This window comes from Mirounga angustirostris, unplaced genomic scaffold (genome assembly GCF_029215605.1).
Source record: "Mirounga angustirostris isolate CCGP_5_RB_7025 unplaced genomic scaffold, mMirAng1.0.hap1 SCAF_9, whole genome shotgun sequence".
Lineage (NCBI taxonomy): Eukaryota > Metazoa > Chordata > Mammalia > Carnivora > Phocidae > Mirounga > Mirounga angustirostris.
The window spans coordinates 82345140-82371266 of record NW_026991717.1 but is presented as its reverse complement, the minus strand read 5'-3'; the positions used below and the strand labels follow the sequence as shown (position 1 = coordinate 82371266).

Genomic DNA, 26127 nt, shown 5'->3' with positions numbered 1-26127 from the left:
CCACCTGAGAGTCCCAAGGGGCTTTCACCCTATTGTAGAGAGTAGAGCTAGAGGGGATGCAATCTCAACCAGCAAATGACTAAAGAACACTGCAGGCAAATCCAATTGTTTCCTTTGTTTCCACCAAGGAAACAGGAGCCCAGAATAATCAGTCTATTTGTCCAATGTTGCATAGCAAGCAAACAGCAATGTGCTGGCGTGGGATGAAATTTTCTGACACCCCTCACCAGGTGTGCCCCTAGTAAGCCACTCTGTTTTCATGACTTCTACAAGGAGTCATGAGTTTGAAGGACATTTGACAAGGGGCTGTTGAGGACTGTTAAATATATTCAGAACTACCAAGTAATAATCAAGTGACTCTTGATTGTGCTTCCAGAGTTCTAGCCACTAGAATTGGGTACAAGTGGGGTACAAGTTAAATACATGTTGATTTTTAAAAAACTGAATACGAGAGCATGAAAAAGATGTCATAGAATATGTCAACCATGAGTACAGCCTTTTTTTTTTTTTTTTTTTAAAGATTTTATTTATTTATTTGACAGAGAGAGAGATAGCCAGAGAGGGAACACAAGCAGGGGGAGTGGGAGAGGGAGAAGCAGGCCTCCCGCCGAGCAGGGAGCCCAATGTGGGGCTCGATCCCAGGACCCCGGGATCAGACCCGAGCCGAAGGCAGGCGCTTAACGACTGAGCCACCCAGGTGCCCCGAGTACAGCCTTTTTAAAAGAAAAAGGAAGAAACCTTCAGCTTGTCTTCCTGGCAATAGGGCCTGGAAACTCAAAAAGTGATATAATTCCAGTGGCTTCATATTCTCATCTCTAAATCCCCTTTAAAGGAACTAGCACCATGACCCAAAGAAGCAATATATTCTAGTCTTCATACAAATAATGACCGGTATTTACAAGTTCATTCATTTTTAAACGAATGTTTATTGAATTCCTATTATGTCACCGAAACTCTTGTGGGAGCTTAAAGCTTACACTGTGATGGGGAGACAAATTATATACAGATAAATTTATGACATTGTGTTAAGTGCTATGAAGAACAATAAGGCAGCAGGATAAAGCAGATGATGGGGTACAGAAGGTGTGCTTGAGCTATTTTAGATGGGGTGGTGAGGGAAGCGACACTGGGGCAGAAATCTGAATGAAATGCAGGTGTGACCCATGGGAATATCTGAGGACAACCTATACTCCAGGGAGAATAAAAAGAAGGTACAGAAGCCCTGCTGAAATGGAGGTATAAATACTGCTATCGGTCCAGCAATAGCTTATACGGATTGGTTCTCTAAACCATTTCCATCAATGATGCTTCCAATATGGTAACCTGGAGATATCCATTGTCCACTGGTAGTTCAGAAGACCCCCACACCCACAGTAGCAGCGGGTTGAGAAATGCTAGTACAGATGATTCTTTTGTTTAAGTAAGAGTCTTGTAACTCAAAGCACTTTGCAAGGGCCATTCTTTTAGTCTGATGGTGGAGGGCATTCATAGAGCGATAGGAAAGATGGGACTAGTTCTTTGTCCCCCAGGAAGTCACAACATGAGAAGACAGAAACTCCAGAATCCTGGCTATTTTCCCTTATTTGGAATGAGGCAACACAATTCCTTCTAGAATGTTGTATAGTAGCTCTGAGGTGCAGGTTGGGTTCAAGCCACAGCAGTAGTTTCCCTTCCCCTGAGGGTTCAATTTATGTGTATGCAGATACTTTAGCCAAACCACGGAGCCTTATGGACTACAGGAGCCTAGAATCTCCATTTATCCCAGAGATCAACAACATCAAATTGGCCCTTCCTCTACTTTACTTCTTGCATTAAAGGGCTATATTAGTCTTGCCATGAGGCTAAATCAATTCCAAGGAAAACCATGTGGTATGTGCTTCTTTTGTTAAAGGGACAGATGACGTATTTCAGTCATATTTTGTCTCTTAAAATCAAATCAATATTCAGGACCCTTAATCAGGGAGAAATTTCCCAGAAATAAATGCATTTTCTATATTCAGAAGAAATCATTTATTATTCCAGAGCTCATATAACTTCCAGGAGATAATCTGAAATATTATTGATGACTTACTATTTTCCACAGTTACAGGTGCATGAGCAGAAGTTAAGACTTTGGACTGTCTAGATCAACGCACAGTACAAGTTCCATAAACATTAAACCTCACATCTGGACATGTATTGCATGCTTACTATGGGGTCAGGCATTGCGATAGTACTTTCTCTCTATCATGTCACTTTATTTTACAGTACCCTCACGAAGGAGGTTCTACTGGGACTTTCCAAGAGAAGGAACAGATGCTTAAAAAAGTTAAACAATTTACTTTAAGAGTCAGAAATGACAGGACTAAGTCCAAATCCCCGACTCTCTGACATCATAGCCTCTGTGCTTAATCACCATCCAGTAGGGCGGTTTTCAAGTAACGGAGGTCAAACAGAGTAAGGTATTTAGAAGCCCCTGAAATCTGTACGGAGTGACACATCTGCTACTTCAGACCACTGGAGCAAGAGGTGACTTTAGGGAAACAGCAATGGAGGGCCTTGGCTGGTGCTGTTAGGGCATTTCTCACATCGAGTGCTGGGTCCAAAAAGCGATCGGCTGTGTTTGCATTGACTTCTTAGTTCTTCACATTATATCTTTTTTTCCTTTTAAAACTTTTTTATTGGGCCAAAATCTCATAATAATGAGATTATATTTTAAAAAATTATCAGATTGAGAATACATTTATAGGGACATTGATGATAATTCTGAAGGGCATTAGTTCAAGACATTAGATACAGAAAGGGTTGTTAATTTCTGCATCAAAGATTTCATTTTGAAAATGGTCATCACTTTCATTATTCTTAGCTACCAAAGGCTCAGAAAGCCAACCTGGAAAGATCTCGCATTAGTCAAAGATGGGATGCTCTTACTTCTCCTGCCTTCTTTCTAAAATCCGTATGATGAAATATGAAGTACCTGTAAGTTAGCAACGTACTTGGGCTGCAGTTATTGACATACTTAGAATTTACAGTCGCTTCACAGAATGGCTAGTGATTATGCCTCTAGTTGGTAAAATAGCTAGCTGATTAGTCCCGGCAGAAATGACATATCCCAAGCTAGAACTACTGTCATGCCTTGGTAATGGGAAATAAATTCTTTAAGATCAGAAACAATGTCAGTTGTATTTAAAATGACACTGGAATCCACATTGTAATGGGCAATTGTGCAGAGGTGAGCAGGGAGTAAAAAGAGATAATAGGATTTTAAAAATTTGATTTTATTGGTTCTCTCCTCTATTTGCATTTTTCATCAGGATAACCTCCGCCTGTAAGTTCTACCCTGGACATTTTTTTCTCCTTCAATTTGTTCTGGGTATCTGGGTTGATTGAAAGGCAATAAATGCGTAGTCTTTGGAAGCCTGAATGGGTTGACAGAATTTTTGGTCTCTCTGAAAAGTCATCTATTGATTTGACAAGACAGTTACATTTTGTGCAGTTTGGAATACTGTAGTCATCATTTCAAAACAACACAAAGCCAAAGCAAAGGCTTCAGGAGAAGTACCGATATGTCTGGACATCTGGAACATCTCTGAATCTCAGATTGGGGAAAACATCCAGATGGCACCTAGTCTGTCCACAATTGACTAGGAGGAGGAGGACTCCTAATTGATAAGTTTAGTGTATGCTCTTAGACATCTCCAGAGAAGGACCACTACCACATTGTCCCTCACATTAGTGCTAGGCTTACCTCTAAGATATACTTCTTCTGGTACCATTAAAATTCACTGCATACAGTTACCCTCTTGGGCAAAGAGACCTCCTTATAATAACACTTCATTTATTTTTAGCCATCTTTGAGAAATCATGGAGTTGTATAGGAAGGCAGGATATCAGCAATATTGGCCTAATTTTCAGAAAGATAGAGCCTCAAAATGTTAATATCCAGAAAAATATTCTTTAAAGATGACTTAATAGAAAGAAAATGGTAAATGGCCAAATGCCAATATGAAGTCAGGATGAATGGGTGATGTTAAAATGACTCAACTTTTTGTTTTCTGAAAGGAATCCTCAACTGATGGTCCAAGGGAACGTTGTGGATGTGGTACATTCTGATTTTAGTAAGGCACTGGTAAAGATGAACAATATCCTGGCAGGCAAGATAAAGGAATGTGAGCCAGATCACAGTATGGTCATTGGGTTTATAGGTATTCCAATGGTCACATCTAAAAGACACAGATGTTAAGTAGCAGGGTCTCTAGTGATGTGTTAGATGGTTCGGTACTGTCAGCATTTTCATTGCTATCACAGAAAAAAAGAGAACGTGCAATTTAATTCAACTAACATGTCTTGAGTGGCAACAACATGCAGGGTACTGTGCTGAGGAAAGAGGAAAGAAAGTAGAATAAGAAATCACCCGGTATCCAATGTGGTATATTGGAAAGAAGAAGGCATTTGAATCAGAAGATCTGGATATTTCTCTGTTTCATTATTTACCATCTATGTGACCTTAGACAAGTCAATTCATATTTCTATGCCTCAGTTTAACCTATCTTCAAGTTGGGAAAATAGGGATAATTACCTAAAAGAATTATTGTGAGTTTCGTATGAAATTATATGACAGTACTTCATAAAAAGGAGAGAAGATGCTTAGTTGAGCATGTGCTATCTCACTTGACCTGTAGGAAACTTCTTCAGGTTATGTATTATTATAACTTCATTTTACAGGTGAGAAAACTGAGGCACAGAGAGCTTAAATAAAATCTTAATGCTATTCTAGTACAGAGGAGGAGGGAATAGGTGCATCAAGGAAGATGAAAAAAGAAGTGATATTTGAGTGGTGCCATATTGGTTGTGTAAGAATTTTCCAGGTGCAAGTGTGGCAGAAAGGCATTTTAGGAAAAGAAAAAGCATGGTCAAAAGCATAGCAGTGTGAATGTGCAGATATACTTCAGGAAAGATAAATGGACAGATTTTGCTAGACCATTGGTAATAATAGCTCCAGAAAAGAATGATGGAGACGGTGGTAGAAAAGGTAAGCTAGGACCAGTTTCTTGATCATGTTGACACTAGGAACCACTGACGACTTAGGAGCAGATACAAAGTAAAGATCACTGAGGCTTTGGGAAGATATTCCAGGGAGAAGGGTGCAGAATGGAATGGAGAAGCAAAATTTTCTGGGAGGTAATTTGGGAATTTCTCTCAAGAGATCCAGAGACAGGCTTTAAGCTAGAGTATCACAAATAGAGGTAGGTGGATTCAACCAGTTTTGGTGGCACATTGAAGGGGCAGGTGATCAAGAGAGAGAGGTTGATATCTTAGTTATTGTGGATTTTATCAGCAAAGCAAACCAAGAACTAAAATTCCAGATGATTGAACTTGTGAGTAATAATTCCCTTCTAGTTTGCTATCGTCTTGAGAGTTGTCAATATACACATTCAATTAAGAATACATTGCATAAAAAAAAAGAACAGATGGTGACAGAACCCCCCCCCCCAAAAGAATACATTACATATGAAAAGCCTTCAACTTTAAAATTGATCTAGCTCTGATTCTGACATTGAAATCCTGGTGATGCAACTTGCACACCTAAATGAATAGGAGGAAAAGGAGGCCCATTTACCACTGAAAATAACTCTTCACTACAGATGTCATTCTTTAATATTAGGTATCATTTTTATAAAAAATGTTTTCGGAGAAATACCTTTTCAGAAGATTATCTCTATCTGCATAAGGGGGTCAAAATGTAAATCTAGGTTTTGTACTTTTGCAGTCTAGGAGTTGATGTTTTTTGCAACAGGACTTCAATATGTATTAACACAAAATGAATAAATGGCAAGGAGAAATGAGTAGGAAGGAAGAGGCTATTGTAATTTTGGTGAAATATAGTCTGGAAGGTGTACTCATTTGGTTTTTTTGTTTTTTTTTTTTTTAAAGATTTTATTTATTTATTTGACAGAGACAGAGATAGCGAGAGCAGGAACACAAGCAGCGGGAGTGGGAGAGGGAGAAACAGGCTTCCCCCTGAGGAGGGAGCCCGATGTGGGACTCGATCCCAGGACCCTGGGATCATGACCTGAGCTGAAGGCAGACGCTTAACGACTGAGCCACCCAGGCGCCCCTCATTTGGTTTTTTAATAAGTACACCAAAGATGTCCTCCTACTAAATAAGGTTCTGTAACCTAAGATCACTGGGTTCACCTCAGGGATTCAAGAACTTCCTGATGCAAAATGAATTTACCTTGGGAGAGGCTCTACAGATTTAATCAAATCATTAATGGGATTTATGACACCCCAAATAAAACAAATTACTAGGAAAATTAGGGGAGTGCCTTTTCCAATAGAACAGATAGAACCATGAACTTGAAAAAAACGAACAAGTTCTAATTTAAAAGGCATCTCTGTGTTTAGGGAAGGTAAAGAAGAATTTGCTTTAGCTAATTAGCACACTCTCATTTTTTGCTTTTGTTACTTCCTGTCTAAATACAGGTATTCTTAGAGCTGAGGTACATCAGCAGTCCTAATAAGCTAATGAACCTACAAATTATTTTCTCTATTACCTAAGCTTTCTGACTCTTTATATCATAACGAGCCCAGACTGGTTATAGAAATCATTTAGTTGGACACTTAGCTACAGGCAAATCCATACCCAAATCATCCCAGATGGGGACTGTTTTTTTGTTGTTGTTGTTGTTGTTGTTTGTTTTGGGAAGAATCGGGAGTGCCCCCTTGCTCCCTCAGTAATCTGTTCCTATATGTCCTAGCAGGACCCCTTGGCATGGGAGGGTTTTCACCTCTGTGGTGAGTTGAGAGACATTCTCAGCGTTCTATAAACATGACAGAGATTTTCTCTCTTTGTCTCTGTTTCCCAGCCCAGGATGCTCCGCTCTGCAGTCAGAGTTAGGACATCATCATGTGTGTGGATAAAAACTCCAGAAATGACAGTGGTGCTGGTGGGCATTTAAGAGTAGATTAGAAAACTGACAGTCCCAGGCTAACAGAAACTATCCTCCAAAGACAGGAGCTAAGGAGGCGACCCAATTAGTCTTTACTTCTCTAATTTCCCTGATTACATATCTCCTTTTACCCCCTGTGCTATACCTAGTAAGTTCCCCCAGACATAGACCTAATCAAGAAGGCAGAATATTGATGCAATGCAATTTAAAGGAGAGCTGTGTTACGCTAAGATATGTGGCCAACAATGGGACCCAAACAAGAAGAAACCCCTGAGGCATAAAAAGTGGCTGGTCCAGATAACGTGCTACTGTGGATCTCAAAGCAAATGAGGACAGAGACAAGTGAATGTCAGCTCACGGCTGGGAAACTTCATTGGCAAGAGGGCAACTTTCCCGGGGCCCGGGGCGTGCAAGCAACAGCAACTTATACCACACTCTCTACTTGAATTTGCGGAATCAGAGTAGCACTTCTTTGGCTAGAGTTCTTGGTCGTGGGTTCCTGGGTGGGTGTTAAAAATCCCTAGAAAGGAAGGTAAATCCCTGCAAATCTCCATAAAGGAAGGCTGTGGGACGTGCTGAGCCACAAGAGAAGGTCTTAAACAGGCCAGAGATTTTTCTTTTAAAAAAATTGAGATGAACTTTCTGTATGTTGAGGTCCAGCTCATGCTGAGCTCTTCTTTGGACTCTATCTGCTAAGCAGTGAAGCAGAGGGTGGAGAGGGCAGACTCTGGAGCCTAACTGCCTGGTCAGTCTTGCCTCTTCAGTAGCTACTTAAGAGCTATGTGAACGCAGGCAAAGTACTAAGTCCATTAGAGCTCAGCTTCACCACCTGCAAAATGGGCACGATGATGGTATGTAAAGTTTGAAGAATGCCTGGCACAGAGGAAGGTTTTTTTTTTAATGTTTTATTTATTTATTCACGAGAGTCAGAGAGACAGAGAGGCAGAGGCAGAGGGAGAAGCAGGCTCCCCGCCTAGCAGGGAGCCCGATGCAGGACTCGATCCCAGGACCCTGGGATCATGACCTGAGCCGAAGGCAGATGCTTAACCATCTGAGCCACCCAGGCACCCACAGAGGAAGTTTTTAAACATTGCATGGGTTAGATCAAATAAGTATGAAGTGTTGGGCAGAGTACCTGTCAGAGAGTCAGTGTTCGACAGGTCTTACTTTTGCCGGCATTATTACTGTCAGTGATAATAACAACATTAAAGAAAGAGTGGCAGCTAAGGTGATGGACAAGGTCAGAAAAGTGTATGTGCCAAGGTCACAGGAAAAATGGGGAGAAGTATTGTGGCCTGCACTGGGCATGGCTTAACATGTTGGAGCTTTATGGAAAAAGAAAGCAGCAAACAATGGTGATAAATTAAGAGGAATATTGGGAGTGTGTGGTGAAATTATCATCGCTGTTTCTTTTTATTTGTGCTTATTGTGTGGTGGTGGGGTGATTACCAGTTTTATTTGAATGTTTTATAAGCTGTTAGATTTATTTACTGAGAATGAACAGATAAATAGGGATGTTATTCAGCTGTGTCATGTCATGGGCTCCCATCAGCTCTTCCATTGACTTGCAGACAAGGTTAATTAAGGAGGCAGGGGCATCATGGAGGAGGAGGGGTAGAACTGGATCTGTAGGACGATTCATCTCATTGGGGGAAGAGTAGATGAATCAACTCTCGTGTTCGCAGTCCTGGGGAGGGAGGTAAGGTATTGGATGGAGACTTTCGTGATGTCTTCAGAAAGACATACCAGCAGGATACGTCAGAGGAGTATGATCGCCTCAACATTCTAGGATTTGACGGAAATAGGAATAACTCCTCTTTTCTAATCCTGGATGTTCACGGTTGTACTTTTTCATATTTTGTTTCTCGAGGGTGCCTTCTTACAGCAAGGTGTCTTTAATCCTAAGCCCAAGGAGCTCTGCCAACACTGTTCTTCCACGTTTCCGTGGTGGTCTGTTCTCATTTACCACTCACAGGTGACATGTCACCTCCTCAGGGAGACCTTCTATGACTTTCCTATCTCAAGTGGCACCCCCCCCAGCCACCCTCACATAATCTTGCTTTACTCTCAGCATAGTAGTGTAGCCTAATGGTTCAGTGCACGGGGTGTAAGACCAGGCTCCCAGAGTTCAAACCCCAGCTCTGTCCCTTCAATGTGTGAAGCTGGGTATGCTAATTAAACCCAGCCTTAGTTTCTTCACCTGTAAAGTGGAAACAATGAGCACTTTTTTCTTCTGGGACTGTTGTGAGGGCTAATGCATGCATGCCACACCATGCCCAGCATATTGTAATAGTCTACTACAGTAGTCCCTATTGTTTTGGACTTCATTGCTGTCTGATATCACCTTCTTCATTTATTGTTATTGACTGTCTCCCACTGTTGAATCTAAGTACCACGGAAGCATGGACTTTTTATTGTTTAATGCTGGGTTACAGGATCTAGAACAGGCTCCAGAGTAGGAACTCAAGAGAAATTCATTGAATGAATAATCTATTAATATTGAAGAAATGAGCTTGTCCAATTTCAGGCCACACAGCAAAAGCAGCTGTCCTGAGCTGACCGAATGACAACACAGAAAGGACGCAAGCTCTTTGCTAGGGGTCTCTTGCCTAGACTGAAATACAAACTATTTCTCTACTTGGACAGCCCACTTTTTTTGTAGATTCAAAATTGTGCAGGACTTTATGATCTCTCATTGGTCATGTGAAAGCAGTAGTTTTTTATTCAAAAAATTAAATCAATGATACTGAAGTATACTAAATATTGCTTTGTCAAACTATACTTCACCTCCCCCACCCTTCCTCCCTCCTGAGACATGCCCCCTACAAACCAGTAAAAACCACTAAAAATGATGAATGGACACTAACAGACAGAACACAGGTGAAAGGAAGCCCTACGGCTCCTAAAAACTGGAAGGCCAAGACTGCTACCATTTGCTTGCATTACAATGATTCTAACCACTCTACCTACAGTTTGCTTCCAGAATTCCAAACTTGCTCCTGCTACACACTCTGTAACTCATAAATGTCTTGGGTTCAGTAAGGCAGGAAAAATCAAAATAATCCGAAGGATAGAGTCGGGATTTTTTTCCTCCACCATATCCCTTTGTAACGGGCCTCTGTAGGGTAAAGCTCCTGCAGGCGGAGCTGCCTGGTGCCTCTCCTTTGCTTCAAACCCTGTTAAAGGTTAAGCATGTTCCCCATGTGCCCTTCAGATGGGTAGGACAGCTAAAGGTCGTTCATGGAAGGGCCTGCTTCCCTACCTCCTTCCTTTTTCTCTCTGAAGAATTCATGTCAAAGAAAGTACCCGACTCTGACTCTGGCAGCCGCTGGTTTCTGATGACTTATATATGGTTTTTAAGCGCAATGCTAATGACTCTTAAGCATCCCTGACAATGCTACAGTAACCCTAAAGAACTGAGCTATCAGGCGCTCTCAACTCGAAAACTGGAAAAGGTTATGCCGGCCACATCTCTCGTACATTCGGTTGCTGCGTGTCCTCCCGCATTTAGTAAATATTGTTTGGGAGACCGGTTAGTGTCTTGTAAAATTGATAAGATTCAGGTTACCAAAGGCATTTCATAAATTTCATAGGTCTTAATTTATGTTGCTATAGTAACTGAAATGTTAGAATTCCCCGAGATTAGGAGGCTTTTGTATCCTTACCCTTAAAATGATAATAATGTAGATTATGACTCCAGACGTGGTCTTTGCTGTTGTGGGGAAACATGTGCTTTGTATGTTGAGTATTCTGTGGATGCTAAGGTATGATTGAATGTGCAATAATTGTAATTTCAACCAAGATTCCTGATGCCCAACCTGATTTTCTTATTTGCGTATATGAGTCTTGGTGGCCAAGAGGTTAGTAAAATGGACAGTCTTTCTCTAAAGAGAAAGGGGGAATTTGAAGGGAGAAGCGGAATTCTTACAAGTAGCCGTTCTAGAATGCTCATCTTAAGGACTGATATGAATTTGGTTCACCTACCCCATCAAAGGGAATTTCTAGCAAGTGCTGAAGACCTTGGTGCATTATTAACAAGTGTTTTAAGAAAAGACACTCTATTGAGGGATTTAGTGCCTCAGCAACATCTGAAGTGAGAATGAGAGGTGTAATGAAACCCGTACCTTGAGACAGGAAAATAACTAAGAACCTGATGGGCGGCTCAAGGTCACAGGCGTTAATTATATGGACCCAAAGCAGCTGGGAAACAGGATGCAAATGACCTAGGATTGACCTAAGACAGAAATATGTCCCTTCCCAGAGCCCAGCTTACCTTATATCCTGATGATTTGATGTGCACGCCGCGTTTGGTCAGAGTAGATTTCATTCGGATGAAAAAGGAACGCTCAAGGGTGTTGTCAGTGGTTAGCAGACTGGGGCTGGTTGACTCCACTGAAGAATACAAAAATATATACACACATGATTTAGATGTCTACACAGCCCCTCACAGCTACTGCTCAGGTGCAATCCTTGAGTTCACTAAAAATAAATGACTGATGGGTGCTAAGAGTGTAGTAATCAATTTACCTCATTTAGAAAATGTTTACTTTGCAGAAAATAAAAAAGAAAAATTAATGAATCCAAAGTAACTCCATTCCAGTTTCTGACAGAAGCTTTTCAGGCCTCTTAACTTCCAGCAGCTCGCCAAGTAGGGTCTAAAGTAAGTAAGGGCAGCACATCTCGAGACTTGGCAGGTGCACATGCACGGAATAGTCATGAGAAAGGAAGGCACCATAGATGTAAGGAATCAACCAAGACTGAGGCAGACAGTCTCCTGATGAAGAGTACAATCACTTGCTCTTTGTTCTCCCTGCAAATCCCTTCTTGTAACATTTGCCCCCTGGGCAGTTCTGAGGACCATGAAACTGTATCCTGGCCGGGATCCTTGCCCTCCTGAGTTGGTCTCCTTTGTTGTGGGGAAGAAGAAAGCATAGAGTCTTCTCAATTGACTCATGATAGAGGGCTGAGAGTGGGATGTATAGACAGAAAGGAATAAAAACCACCAACAATATCAACTGTCCATGGCTGTTTCTAATGGCAGCTTGCCCTCCGCCCCCATTGGAACAGGATATTAACAAATAATAGTCTCCTCTCTTAAGCAAGACAGTTACTCTTTCCCTTCATACACTTTGAGACTAAGCGGAACACTTCTTTACTTCTGAAACTTAAAATGGTAGTGTGCAGTCTTGTTGATCTAAAAACACCTTTCGGCAAACAGGCCACACGGCCACATAATATGGCCACATCTTCTAAGGGATTTTGTCAATTTAAGTGTTTTCCTGCAAAGAAATTAATTTTGGCATTTTTAAGCCTAATCGATACTGTCTAATTTTGCTCTTCTAGAATAGTACTCTAAAGTTTAAACAATTTTTCTGAGTCTCAAATTAAAAAAAATATGTCCAACAACAAACAGGCTTTGTTTTGAGAAACCTAGCACTAATTTTCTCAGGGGTGGAGGTATAGAAATCTGTGTCACAAAGGGACTTGTCAGAATTAAGCATATATGAAAATAGTTATTAAAACACAAAGAAAAATAGGAAAAACAAGCTTTTGAACTTTAAGAAACGTATTCCATCTATTTCTAAGGGAAAGAAATGCCTATTTTTTACATGAAACTTGATGCTCAGATGAAAGAATAGAAGCTCCTATAATAACAGAAACCTTACTGTTTGTGGACTATAGCTTTTCTTGTATCATTCCTGTCTAACTAAGACTGTATTTTCCTATGTTTGTGGCACTTCTGTTCTGGGGAGAGGGAGCCACTGACAAGTGTCCCTTTCTTATGTGTTTCTCTTAAGATTTTCTTTTCTTTCTTTCTTTTTTTTTTTTTTTTGTTTTAGAGAGCATGGATCTGATGTCATTTTAAATGTACAGCTTTTTATCACTCGAGGGAAAAGCAGAGCCATGTTATATTTAGTACTTTCATTTCTTCTGATTAAATATGAATTACTATGAAATTTTTCTCATCATCTAACACGCCATAATACGCCAACAGCTTTTTAATACACTATATAAGCACAAACTTCTGCTCTAAGAGTTTAATTTGCCCCTCTAATCCAATCACATCAACCTTATTTCTCTTATCAGAGATTCCCATTTTGAATTAAATGAGCTCATTAGTTTTAATCAAAAGCAGAGAGATCAAAACTTAAACGTAAATGCTTTAGATCAGAACTGTCAGTCAGCCGTGCAGTTCTATTTTACTAAAACACAAGATCAGAGACCCTTAGAACCAATTTTTTTCTCGTAAGGGATGCCGAGAGCTTGAAGATGCTATATCCTTTATTTATTTTTTTTCCCTCCCTTTCCCAAGGACAGATTATACATTTAAGGTTAGACTTCATTTATAGCAGTTTTTCATCCTGGTGGAAATGGAAAAGTATGCCAATCTACTGTTGTCCCTTTCACATTTATTGGCACTGGTCCTCAGAGACTTGAACTAACAGGAAGCCATCAGAATCCACACCACAAACTCGGCCTTAAAAATTCAGCTCTGTGCAGCAAGATCGTGTTTGCAATAGCTGAGGAAAAATGAAACTTCCCGCAGAAGTGAGATGTATTTCAGGGCCAGGGTGCTGGGGTACCCTGACCCCAGGAGGAAGGAACTGGCTCACTGCAGAAGAGTGAATAATTCAGGCATCACTAGAAACTATTGTTTTCAGGACGTAAAATTGCAGAGTACAACACTTCGTGGGCACGGCAGAGACCGCAGCACGGCTGCTTCCCACTGGGTGACAAGCTCTGTCTGAGCTGTGGGGGCCGAACATGGTGTCCTGCGCTGACTGAGGCCCTGCACACAGCACCCCCCCAACCCCCAGTGTGTTACAACGGCAATTGCCTAAACATACAGGGGTGGCGGTAATTAAACCCAGGACAACTGGTGTGAGAGGAATGCTAAGGTCAGGTTTTGCTCCGTTGACACTGAGATTTAAGATCTAAACTGGTCTTCAAGCTTTATTTCCAACCATGGGGGAATGGGGAATTGGGCAGAAAGTGAGGGGGCAACTTAGACCAGAGTTTGATTTCTGATAAAGATTTCCCTTTTCATTCCGTATGACTTTCTAGTTCTGAGGACGGGGCAGGAGTAACATGGCACTCTGTCCCTTTCAAAGGGACACGGAACAAACCCGTTGGCCTTGGCCGTGCTTCCTCCAAGGGCTAGCAAATACACGCTGGTTATCCCATTCTGACAATGGCGTCTCTCATGTGAAAGATGAGCTATCCGCAGGTGACAGGTAAGAGCAGCAGCTTTCCAAGAGAAGCTTTCTGAGAGTCTCAGGTGAGAAGCACGGTTTTGATGAAGGTTCTGTGGGGAGAGAGCATGGCCTTGGTGATGTGCAACATGTCTGTGGCATTGAATAGAGACTGTGTGTGTACACGTGCGTGCAGATATGGATGTGTGTCTATGGGGGGGTGAAGAGGACAGCGTGGCGAGAGAGGTGTCCTTAAGACTGGTGCCCTATAAAGACGGTGGGACCAGTCAACATCAAAGAAGCATTTTAGAGTGCTTTCTAGAGATCAGATGCTTTCCTGTCAGCTTTTTGAGGCAGGCCATGATTGCTGCATGCTCTGATAAGAAATTTGGGATTCAGAGAAGCTCTATCCGGTGCCAGAGACAGAGGAGAAATTTATGGGTAAAACTGGATTAAGTGGTCAAAGCCCAGATAGGGCCAGTTTTGACCCATGAATTATAAACGAGGAGCTGGAAAACAAAACACAAACGAGACCCACACAACTCAAAGTTAGATAAAGAAATATACTCTCTTTTGCTGAATCTCAAGGGCCTCAACTTTTTAATAAATCTAAATTATCTCAGCTCTTGAAATGTCAGTTTTTGCATATTTTGTAAAATTTACAGAACAATTTATAGCAAAGTTGTAATAATTTTTATGTTGGCAAATGCCACCATAATGTGAAATCGTATCTGCGTTATTTCACATTTGTTTATGAATCCCTGACTAGCATTGTAGTTGCTGCTTCCTTATTACTATGTAGGGGCAGGAGGTGAGGGGGGAGTTGGAGGAGGGAGAGGAGGTAGCTGAGAACCATCTAGTTTTACTGGCTAATCCTAGGGCCAGGTCCCCCTGAACACTTTCAGTATTCTTTCCAGGGTCTCTGTAAATAGAGGAGGCCCCAGCATAAAGAGGGTCTTTCTTTCTCATACACTACAAATGTTTTCAGTGCAACCTCATGTCAGAACTCTCCAGCTGCCACCAAATCCTGATGTAGTAGGGAAGGAAAAGAAAAATTAAGTTTTGAGAAAACGAGGTTGCTCCTCAATTGTGAACAAAGTATTTTTCCTTTTGAAGGGGAAGTGGATTGGGCTATTTTGCTAACATATGAAGTTAAATATACTCTTTTCCTATTTCATTGCCTAAATGAATCTTTCCTTTTTCAGAGGTTCTGTACACACAGGACAAACCAAAGTGCAAATAACCAAAATGACTTTCACAAGACAAGGGAAGACATGTTGGTTCATTTTGCAATTACCTCGATGAAGCCAAATTGTTTCATTGTCATATTCTGTTAGCTTTGTTAGATACTGATGTATTTTAGGACTTTAGAATGAGTATGTGACAAACGATTTCTTTCCTTAACAAAAGTTTTCCTGCGCTTCCTCAGCCACCTGGAAGTTATCTATGGTCATATGGCTTTCCGTGGTCAAGGAAATGTGAGCCAAAGTCATGTGTCGCTTTCGGGTGGAATCTTCAAAAAGAGCCAGTCTCTTACTAGAAGGAGGTCCTCTCTCTTTCCTCTGCCATGGTGACTATCGACATTTCAGATGGTGACTGCTCTATCAGCCTGGGTGTTGGAATGAAGATAGTGTGGGACAGAACCCACAGCTGACCCTCACAGAAATAAATTTTTGTTATAATTTCAGAATGGTTTTTTATGACAGCCTAACTTAGCCCATACTGATGGGATACAAATACTCTATCTTTATTATATAATGAGAGTCTGTGTTGTCCAAGCCTTCCAGCTAGTCACTGGCAGCACACAGACACGACATATGTTTGTCTGACTCCAGAGGTCATGATGTGGCCAAATACTGTTGTTATAGTTATTTATATCCTCCTTTTATCTCTTATGCTAGGTATTCCAGGGCATCAAGGCTGACACAGGTCTAATTTGCATCCCCTTTACCACCTACCATGGTTCCTTGTTTCCCAGAGCAAAAATTATACATACATGCACCTAAATACATATATGATTTACATATGTCTAATATATTCAAGAGCTAATATTCATTAAATGTTGACTTCAATGTAAAAAGATCTTCCCAACCTAGTTTCCCAATAGTAGGACAAACATGGCAAGTAAATCTTGTCTCACAGATGGTATCCCAGCAGATTTTATGTTTACCCAGGATGACAAGTGGGGTCATTTAAAAATGCCAAAATTGTTCAATATTCCTCCTTCCAAAAGGCAGAGTCTATTTTCTCTCCCCTTGAGTGTAGACTTGGTGACTTACTTCTAATAAATAGCACATGGTGGAATTGGCGGGATATGACTCAGTCATGGCAGGGAGAGTGGCTTCTTTTTTGCTCTCTCCTGGGTCATTCCCTCTGATGGAAGCCATCTGCCATGCTGTGGACACTTGCACAACCTGGTGGAGAGGCCAGCGTCACAAGGAACGGAGGCTTCCTAGTGAGTCATGGTCACACGAGTGAGCTTAAAAGTGGACCCTCCTGCCCCAGTCAAGTCTTCAGATGACTATGCTCTGACTGATATTTTCATCGTAACCTCAGGAAAGACCCTGAGCTAGAACTACTCAGATTAACTGCTACTGGATTCCTGACCCATAGAAAATATGTGAGATAGCTTTAAGCAAAATATTTGGGGTGATTTGTTACACAATGATAACTAACCATAATATCCACATTGACCCTCTTTTTGGAAAAATTACAGCCTTGTCTCGGCATGTGACAACATGGGTAAAACTCCTGTAATAGTGAGAAGGAACGCACTGCCCACAGTGCCAGTAGCCCGTGAATTCACATACGCAAGAAACACTACCTGCAATGCTGATTTTTGTAAGCAGAGTTTATGTTTTCAAAGGTAAATGCTCAATTGATTTTTTAAAATGTGCGATTTGTAAAAGGTGCTATCAACACTGTCATCTACAAGATTGGGAGATCTGGAAAGGCAGGCCTGATGTCTTGCTTGTCTCTTGTTATATCTATTCCCTGCTCTCCTCCTGCTTCCCTTATCCCCTGTCCCACACCCCAGGACCCGCAAGTGCCCATGATGGTGTTTCACATAAGTTGTCACTCAGTGTGCGTGCGGAATAAACTAACAGTCAGTCAGATGCTTTCTTTTAAGAATTATTATCCCCTTTACCCCTGCCATGCCATGCTCACAGAACACCTTGGCCCAAGACTTGGTGTTTTGTTGTTGTTTGTTTGTTTTTGGGGTGAGGGAATCATATGACTTCTCCTTGTATTCATCTCTAAGGCAGCATGTTCTGCAAAAGGTTACTTTGAGTCATGGACCAGTGGTTTGGTAGTTAAAAAAGGATGGGTCTGATTTCCCCCAGAATTAGAGAATACTTTGTTCTCTTTTGGAGAGTTGGCCTCCATCTCACTGGCCTGTCCTTTACCACGTGCCGGGCAACTCTGCAGGGGAGGACAGGCTTTAGTAGACTAGCCTGAGATCCTTGGCCATGGGGGCAAGGCAGTGCCCACCATTTCTGTGAACACATGGTGCACCACCCTTTGGATGTCATGCAAATGCAGTTCCAGCCAGGGCGCTCTGGCTCAGCACTCAGCCCCTATCAGCTTCGGGGCTTGCTCTGGAGTATGACAAAAAAAAAAAAAAAAAAAAAAACAAAACCCAAAAAACCCCCACAAAAAAACAAAAAACAAAAACAAAAAACCCCCCTGAATTTATTTAAGCCTCATTAAGGCTGATTCCTGCTCCCACTCAGTTGTGAGTCTTCAGCTTTGTTTAGAAACTTGTGAATCATTAACTGAAACTCTAGAGCATAGGTGTGAAAATAATTGTGGTTCAATAATGATGTAATAAACTTTTTTCAAAGTCACATTAAGAATAATCCGCCAAAAAAAAAAAAAAAGGAGAAAAATAATAATCTGCCAACCATGCCACCTGTCAGCACACTCTCTGGCAGTGTCTGCCTGCCCGGGATGAGAATCATAATGCATAAGGTTGCCTTTCAGGTTTCCTGTGCCTGGCAGGGGTTGCCGCTTGGTGAGGCTGTCCCCTGAGGGGGAGGACAGCATTCAGACGGCACCTGCAGCTCCGCACTTGGTGTGTGGATGACACCACTCTGGGCGAAGAGACACAGTGTCAGAGTCAAGCTGCTACCAGTGGGTGTTTCTGTACACAGCTACTAAGCCACAGGAAAGTTCAAGGGGAAAATCCGGGTAGTGTAAAGATAGCCTTTGAGAGTATATGACGTCCAACGTGACCCATTCTGCTGCAGGCTCTGCACTCCCAAGAACATGCCATATGAATACTGCAAGCAAGTGTTTTAAATCTTACTGGAGATGCCCTATAAATGTTGCCACTTGAGGGATCTATTCTGGGAGAGAAATATGGCATGTCCTCCCAGGATGCCGTTGGATTCCATTACCAATATTGCGTATGGGATCGAGTGTGGCAATGCTTTTATCACGACTATAAAGTGGTTATGAGCCAATTCCTCATATAAAACATACTCAGTAACATTGAGGCTTTCCCCCCTTTTCTGTTTCTTTCTTTTATTTCCTTCCTTTCTTTTCTCTCTTTTCCCTTTTTTTTTTAAACAACAAACATGATGTCAGACAAAGGGCATCAGGACTTGGTCTTTTGTAGTACAAAACAAAATAACAATACATAAACACCTTTGTGAAGGCAGCTCAAAACCCCATGTTTTCTATTAAAAAGTCATGTTCAATCTTCACTGTTGATAGAACCGAATAGCTAACACAGAGAACATTGTATATCAGAAAGGTCAATAGTTATTATGAGCTACAAATATATTTTTTTCCATCCTTCAGGCTGTTTAGCGCATATCACAGCATGAGCAGCTGTCTTCTTTAATGCTTTTAAAATTAGAATCCCAAAGAGGAAGAAAAAATTATGGTTGCAATGATTGCTCTTTGCTTTTGTAAGTTTACTTTAATATACTATTTTATATACATGAATCTTCCGTGCAGCCTATCCATGGGGCAGGCGCCGGTTGCCAGGACCGAGTTGAACTGCCATGTTTATTTTCTTGGCATTCTGGCCAAATCTCCATTTCGGGAGCAGATGTTGTCGACATACTATATTTTAAAAAGGAGTTATATAGAGGAGTCTGGCTACAGAGGCGCTTGCAAACACACACATATGCATTCTGCTTTTTCACTGCTTTAAAGCTCTGTGACTAACTACAACAATGCCATGTGATGAGAAACAGCTATGCAGCCCTGGCTGAAAAATCGGGTGGTGGTTTGAGCCATTGATACACAAACTCTCTCTCTTCAAGTGCAGGCCTATGGGCTGGGAGCACATCTCTTCAGGTTTTAAAGGTTGATCTTTTGCCTGTCCCTAGAACTTTCTGCCCTTACTCAACACATGACCCTAAAAGACAAGATGAGGTTTTAAAGTAGCACATGTAAGCACTTGTCAGATGTTTTAATATAGCTCACTTAGTCTTTGTTCAGTTATTTAAATACTTACTGAGTATCTACAATGAGCTGGAGCCATTTGTAAATGTAAGTGCTTACATTTTGGAGAAGGGGACATAGGCAGTAACTTCTGGCGGTGATGAATGCTATAAAGAAGTGCAATGCGGAGTGAGGGGCTGGAGAGCGAGGGGGTGATGGTTGGTTGGGTGGATGCAGGGGCCTCACTGATGGGAGGGCTTTGGAGAAGACCTGAAGTCACGTTGATAAGTGGGTGAAGATACCACGCACACCTCACATTGTAACTTTAGGACTTCGGACTGGTAAAAGGCTTTATAGAAAACTATTACTTGGATAGGTATGTACTAGTGACCAATTCTAGATGTTACCTTTTGTGCTTTTTTTTTTTTTTGGTCCAAAATTAAAATAAGTGCTATACTAAAGACAGATAATTTAACCTGTAGGAAACTGAGGGAGGAGTTAATGGACATAATCGTCCAGAGCATTCAGTGCCTCGCAGATGTACCTACCGGTACTGTCCATTCTTTGGGCAACTCCAGAGGGAGGAGCTTCAGGACAGAAGGGGGAGAAAGACTGAGTAAATAAATAAATGACCTTCTTCTCTTTGGTGAGTTTTGGTAATGAAAATAAAGAGACCTGAGCATGTTTACTGATCAAGAGGTGTGTACACTGGAAATGGTAATTGAAGAATTTAAATCTTAAGGGACATTTAATCCGTGACTGAGAAAGCCTCTGAAATGAGGGAGAAGGAAAAAAAGGAGGATGTGAGAGAGAAAAGAGAGAGGGGGGAGACAGAGAGGAGTATGATGGGAATGGCCTTGAACAACTTAATTTCAGTAGAGGACATGGGAGAAGGAGAGGATTTTGAAAGTGAAAGCAGCTACCTAGCAGCCCAAGTGGGCAAAGCAACTAGGACTGATAGAAAATAAGTAATAAGACTGCACAGTGGCTGGAAGTTGCTTAATTTTAAGAGCACTAATTTTCTAGGGTACCCTAATAACAATGGCTTTGTGGTCTTTCAAGGTAATGCTCAGGATCATGAACTTCTCCCAGGGATGGGAGCTGGCACAGTGGGAATAAAAAAAGTCCGTAGAGTGAGGGATTGCCAAGGGTTAAAAACGAGCAAGTGAAAGTGACAGAGTGATGGGCTGGGGAAGAGAAAAGGGTGATGGGGCAGCGGGGTGGTGACCTGGGGGAGGCAGCCAGGAAGGGGGCTTTGTTCAGAAAGGATTTGTGAAAACCCTGTTGATGGCTTTTAGATAAGTTTATGTTCTCTCTCTCTCGATTCTGTGTTCACAGGAAAGTTGGAAAATATGAAAGAGTAAACCAGAAAATAAAAAATTATCTCTATAACCTTAACACTCAGTTACAGTCACTATTAAAACTAATGCTTTGTTGCACTCTTATTTACTATTTATTTATATACTTATTTCACAATTGGGACCATACCTGTGTCTCCTGCATTTTTTAATGTCAGTCATAGCTCAGTGTGTGATAATAGTAGTATTATTAGACACTGCTCGGGGAATAAAAGGATATTGGGGCTCTTGGTGGCAAATCAGCTTAAAAAAAAAAAACAAATCAGAAATGAGAGTATCTGCATTTGCCCGTATGAGTATCACTTCAAACATACTATTTTTACATGGCTATGTAATGTTCCATTGCTTGGTGACGAATTTCTTTGAAATTAATCTTGCTTCAACTTTCTTATTATTTCTTAGGGTGGATTTCTAGAAGTAGTATTACTAGGTCAAAGAACATGAGCTTTCTTTTTTTTTCATAGATTTTTTTTTTTTTATTCATTTGAGACACAGAGATACAGAGAGAGAGAGCATGAGCAGGGGCAGGGGGAGAGGCAGAGGGAGAGGGAGAAGCAGGCTCCCCACTGAGCCAGGAGCCGGACAGGGCTCCATCCCAGGACCCTGGGATCATGTCCCGAGCCGAAGGCAGACGCTTAACCATCTGAACCACCCAGGCGCCCCATCTTTTTTTTTTTTTTCTTAAAAAAGCTAATGTGTACAAATTGATTCTGTGTACCACTTTGCAGAAAAGTTATGCTTTATCAATTTACATATTATCAACAGTGTTTGATGGTGTTCATATTGATTGCCCTCTTAAAATATTTGTTCTCACTTGATAAAAAAACATTAAATTAGCAGAAGATTCAGAGAAGATACTTTACTGGGGTCTTCCTGAAAAGCAGTATGTAAAAACATCTCACATGTTTAATTTGCATCTCTATTTCTAATGAAGATGAATGATGTTTTAATCCATATTTATTGGCCATGTGAATCTTTTTCAGTGAATCCTACATTTATGTCCTCTGTTTTCCACTAGAGTTTTTAGTATCTTTCATATCAATTTGAATGAGATAGTTACCTTTATTAAGGATATTATATTTTTTAAATACTTACTTATTTTAGAGAGGGGGTGAGGGCAGAGGGAGAGAGAGAGTCTTAAGCAGACTCCGTGCTGAGCACAGAGCCCAACAGAGCTCTATCCCATGACCCTGAGATCAAGACCTGAGCCGAAACCAAGAGTCAGATGCCTAACCAATGGCGCCACCCAGGTGCCCCAAGGATATTATTTTTGACATACTTCTTGTAAATATTTTCCCATTTGTTTGCCTTTCCTGTTTGTAATGTGCCCTGATACATGTTTTTAAATTTTATATCGAGAAGTCTATATGTTTTTTCCTTTGTGACTTCTTTTTGTTACACTTCTATCTTAGAAAGGTTTTCTCCTTTTTTTACACAGATGTTGGGCATGTTAAGAATGAAGCATGGTTGGGCGCCTGGGTGGCTCAGTTGGTTAAGCGACTGCCTTCGGCTCGGGTCATGATCCTGGAGTCCTGGGATCGAGTCCCACATCGGGCTCCCGGCTCGGCGGGGAGCCTGCTTCTCCCTCTGACACTATCCCCTCTCATGCTGTTTCTCTCTCTCTCTCTCAAATAAATAAATAAAATCTTAAAAAAAAAAAAAGAATGAAGCATGGTTAAAAGTCAAAGGATGGCTCTGCCAATGGGTGGCTAAAGGCAAGTCAAAGAACGAGCGTTTCGAGCTGTGGCAGTCAAGGAAGTGTGTGGAGTAGCTATTCATCCTGGAAACTGTCATTTGGGCATCTGTTGCCTCCTTGAGGAGACTGCTGCACAGGAAGACTGCAGAGGACGTGCGGACGCCATTGAGGACAGTAGGTGAGTGATGTGGCTGTTGAGAGATGATGGCACTGAGAGCAGGTAATGAAGACCTTTTTTATTTTTTTAAGAGGAAATTCTGAAGTGATGGTATTGGGGGAAACGGTACAGAAGTGGCAGTGGAAACGAAGTATGATGGCCACTCCTCTTTCACGTTGGGAGACTCAGAAGCATGGGAATCATGGTGTCTAGAGGATTTCAAGAGTGGTGGCCTCCAAGAGAGAAAGGTTTTAAATAAGAATGAAGAGGCAGAAGTGGGGCTTGTGGAAAAGGTGGTGGCTTTAGCACAGTTTACTCCTCATTAGGGTTCCCAAATAAAATATGGGAAACCTTATTTAATTTGAATTTCAAATAAACAATGACTGGTGTTTTTAGTGTGACCCAAACATTGCATATACATTTCAAATTTAACCGAGAATCCTGTATTTTTATTAGCGAGATCTGGCCACTCTGCCCCTAGAAGGGGGAGGAAGGGTTTTGCATGGGAGCTGTCATGTGATTAACAGGAATGAAGACTGGAAAAGTTTAGAAGATTGGCCTGAGATACATTTGTTTGACAGAGAGAAAGTTCTAAAAGGTTGAAAGTTTCCCCTGGAGAATGTTCGAGAACTAAGCAATGATTGAAAATTCAACTGAATGTTGGTATAAATATGTGGCTTTTTTGAAATTTGCCTTCCCAGAGATGGGGTCTAGCACAATGGCCATTTTTAAAAACTGAAGTGTAACTGACATACAGTATCCCATTAGTTTCAGGTGAATCATCATACTGATTTGTTATGAAATGATCCCCAGTATAAGTCTAGTTACCATCTGTCACCATACAAAGTTATTACAATATTATTGACTATATTCCCTATGTTGTACTTTTCATCCTCATGACTTACTCTATGACTGGAAGACTGCACCTGTTAACCCCCTTCATGTTGTGCCTTCTCTCCAACCCTCCCTGGTCTGGTAACCAATGGTTTGTTTTTTGTGCCTATGAATCTGTTTCTGTTTTGTTTTGATTGTTTTTACACATAAGCCAAATCATATGGTAGTTGTCTTTCTTTGACTTATTTTGTTTAGTAAAACACCCTCTAGGTCTATCCATGCTGTTGCAAATGGTGAGATTCTATTCTTTTTTTATGGCTGAATAATATTCCTGTGTGTGTGTGTGTGTGTGTGTGTGAGAGAGAGAGAGAGAGAGAGAGACAACTTCTTTATTCATTCATGTAAAGGTGAATACTTGGGTTGCTTCCATACCTTGGCTATCGTAAATAATGCCGCAGTGAACATAGGGGTGCATATCTCTCTCCAAATTGGTATTTTCATTTTATTTAGATAAATACCCAGCTGTAGAATCATAGGTAGTTTTATTTTTAATCCTTTGAGGAACTTCCATACTGTTTTCCAGGGTGGCTGCACCAGCTTGCATTCCCACCAACAGTTCCAAGGGTTCCCTTTTCTCCACATCTTCACCAACAATTGTTATTTTTTGTCTTTTTGATTTTAGCCATTCTGACAGGTGTGAGGTGATATCTCATTGTGGTTTTGATTTGTATTTTCCTGATGATAACTGGTGTTGAACACTTCTCATGTGCCCATTGGCCATCTGGATGTCTTCTCTGAAAAAATGTCTATTCAAGAGCTCTGCCTATTTTTTTAATTAGGTTGTTTGTTTTTATAATAAGTTGTGTGAGTTCTTTATATATTTTGGATATTAACCCCTTATTGGAAGTAGCCAGTTTTTATTTTCGTGTGTGTGTGTGTGTTCTGGGGATAGAGGAGAGCCTGTGTTGGCAGGTCTCCGCAAATGTCTCCTGAGTCAGTATCTTCTGCTCATTTATTATTTTTTATCATATAGGAGAAATTTGAGCAGCTAGAATTTGTTGGTTTCATTATGGCTTTAGTCCAGCATGTCTTGAAGTGGTTATTTTTCAAAATGTTTTCAGTTAGAAAAGTACTATATTAAATCCATCATTAAGAAAGGATTGAGGGGCGCCTGGGTGGCTCAGTTGTTAAGCGTCTGCCTTTGGCTCAGGTCGTGATCCCAGGGTCCTGGGATCGAGCCCCGCATTGGGCTCCCTGCTCTGCGGGAAGGCTGCTTCTCCCTCTCCCACTCCCACTCTTGTGTTCCCTCTCTGGCTGTGTCTCTCTCTGTCAAATAAATAAAATCTTAAAAAAAAAAAAAAAAGAAAGGATTGAGGCTTATTGGAGAATATTCTAGTAATATTATTTATACTTGTAATTTAGGGGAGCCAGAAGTGGGAGATAGCCCAGTAATTATCTATAGCTTACTTTGCTAATGAATATCTATCTTGACATCTTAAAATTGAGCAAATTTTCCTTTTACTTATGATCCCAGTAAGTTTCAATGACCACTGCTCCATCTTAGTACCTAAACAAAGTCTTCTAATCCTTTGGCAGAAGTAACCCTGCTTTACTGTGAGGAAGACAGGGCTTCATCATTATAACTTTGGTCAGCTGATAGATGTGTAGGCCTCATAATATATGTGTCAGCATCATTTCCATATCTGAACTCGGTGTTCGGTCATTTGTGTATTTTCTTCAAGGCTATGCATAATCTTCCCAAGTGGTGGGGATAAAAAAGCAGACATTTTTTAATGACTCCATTTACATAGTTTGCAATTAGCCTTGCTATAGAATTACCCTCTTTTCTTCAATTTAAAAAGATAAAGGCTATTGCTAATGGTGATGGTGAAAATGGGGTAGATGCATCCTTTTCTCAAACTGGGTGCAAAGCAAATTTGTATTAATTACTGCATTACTGCCCCTTTCCCTGCTTCACATATAACTCTCTAATGATGTACTTGATATTTTTTAACATCGACACTTCAGCGTTATATTGGATGGCTTCTGGATCTAAATTTTATATTCTATAATGCCAAATAATTATTTTAAAAACTGGCACCACAGTTGCCTGGTAGCTGAATGATCCCACTGCATTTGTCATAATTGTTTTGTGGTTAATCCTCTCAACTGCAGGGACTCCAGATATTTATGGTTGCCCTTGATCTGGGTCTTTAATTATTTGACCCTCCGTGAGAATGAATCCATCTGTAACAGTAGGCTGTCCTTTGCCCATTGCTCCATTTTATTATTGCATTTATTCTCAACAAACTCCATTTGCATGTCATTAGTAAAGTTCTTAGGATTTTTCAAGAGCTTGAGAAAGCTGCATTTAGAAGTGACATACAGGTTCAGGTCCTGTCCATCGAGAAAATGTCCCTGTTGTGATGCTTATCCTCATGTTTTGCTCAAAGTTATGACCGGCAGCTCTCTGTTTCCTCCTCAATCGCTTCAGTTACAAGCAAAACCAAATACATCAAGACAAGTTTCCCTGAAATAGAAACGATTTATACATATAACA

General features: G+C 41.0%; 1 protein-coding gene across 1 annotated transcript in view; it reads right to left on the bottom strand.

Moving 5' to 3' along the window:
- The window catches only part of NPAS3 (neuronal PAS domain protein 3), a gene marked incomplete at its 5' end in the record, with an annotated part of 729487 nt that overhangs the window by 54730 nt on the left and 648630 nt on the right, over positions 1-26127 (bottom strand). Inside the window, one exon of the mRNA XM_064571750.1 lies at positions 11206-11324. Within this exon, the coding sequence (XP_064427820.1) occupies positions 11206-11324 (119 nt within the window). The remainder of the gene's footprint in view (positions 1-11205; positions 11325-26127) is intronic.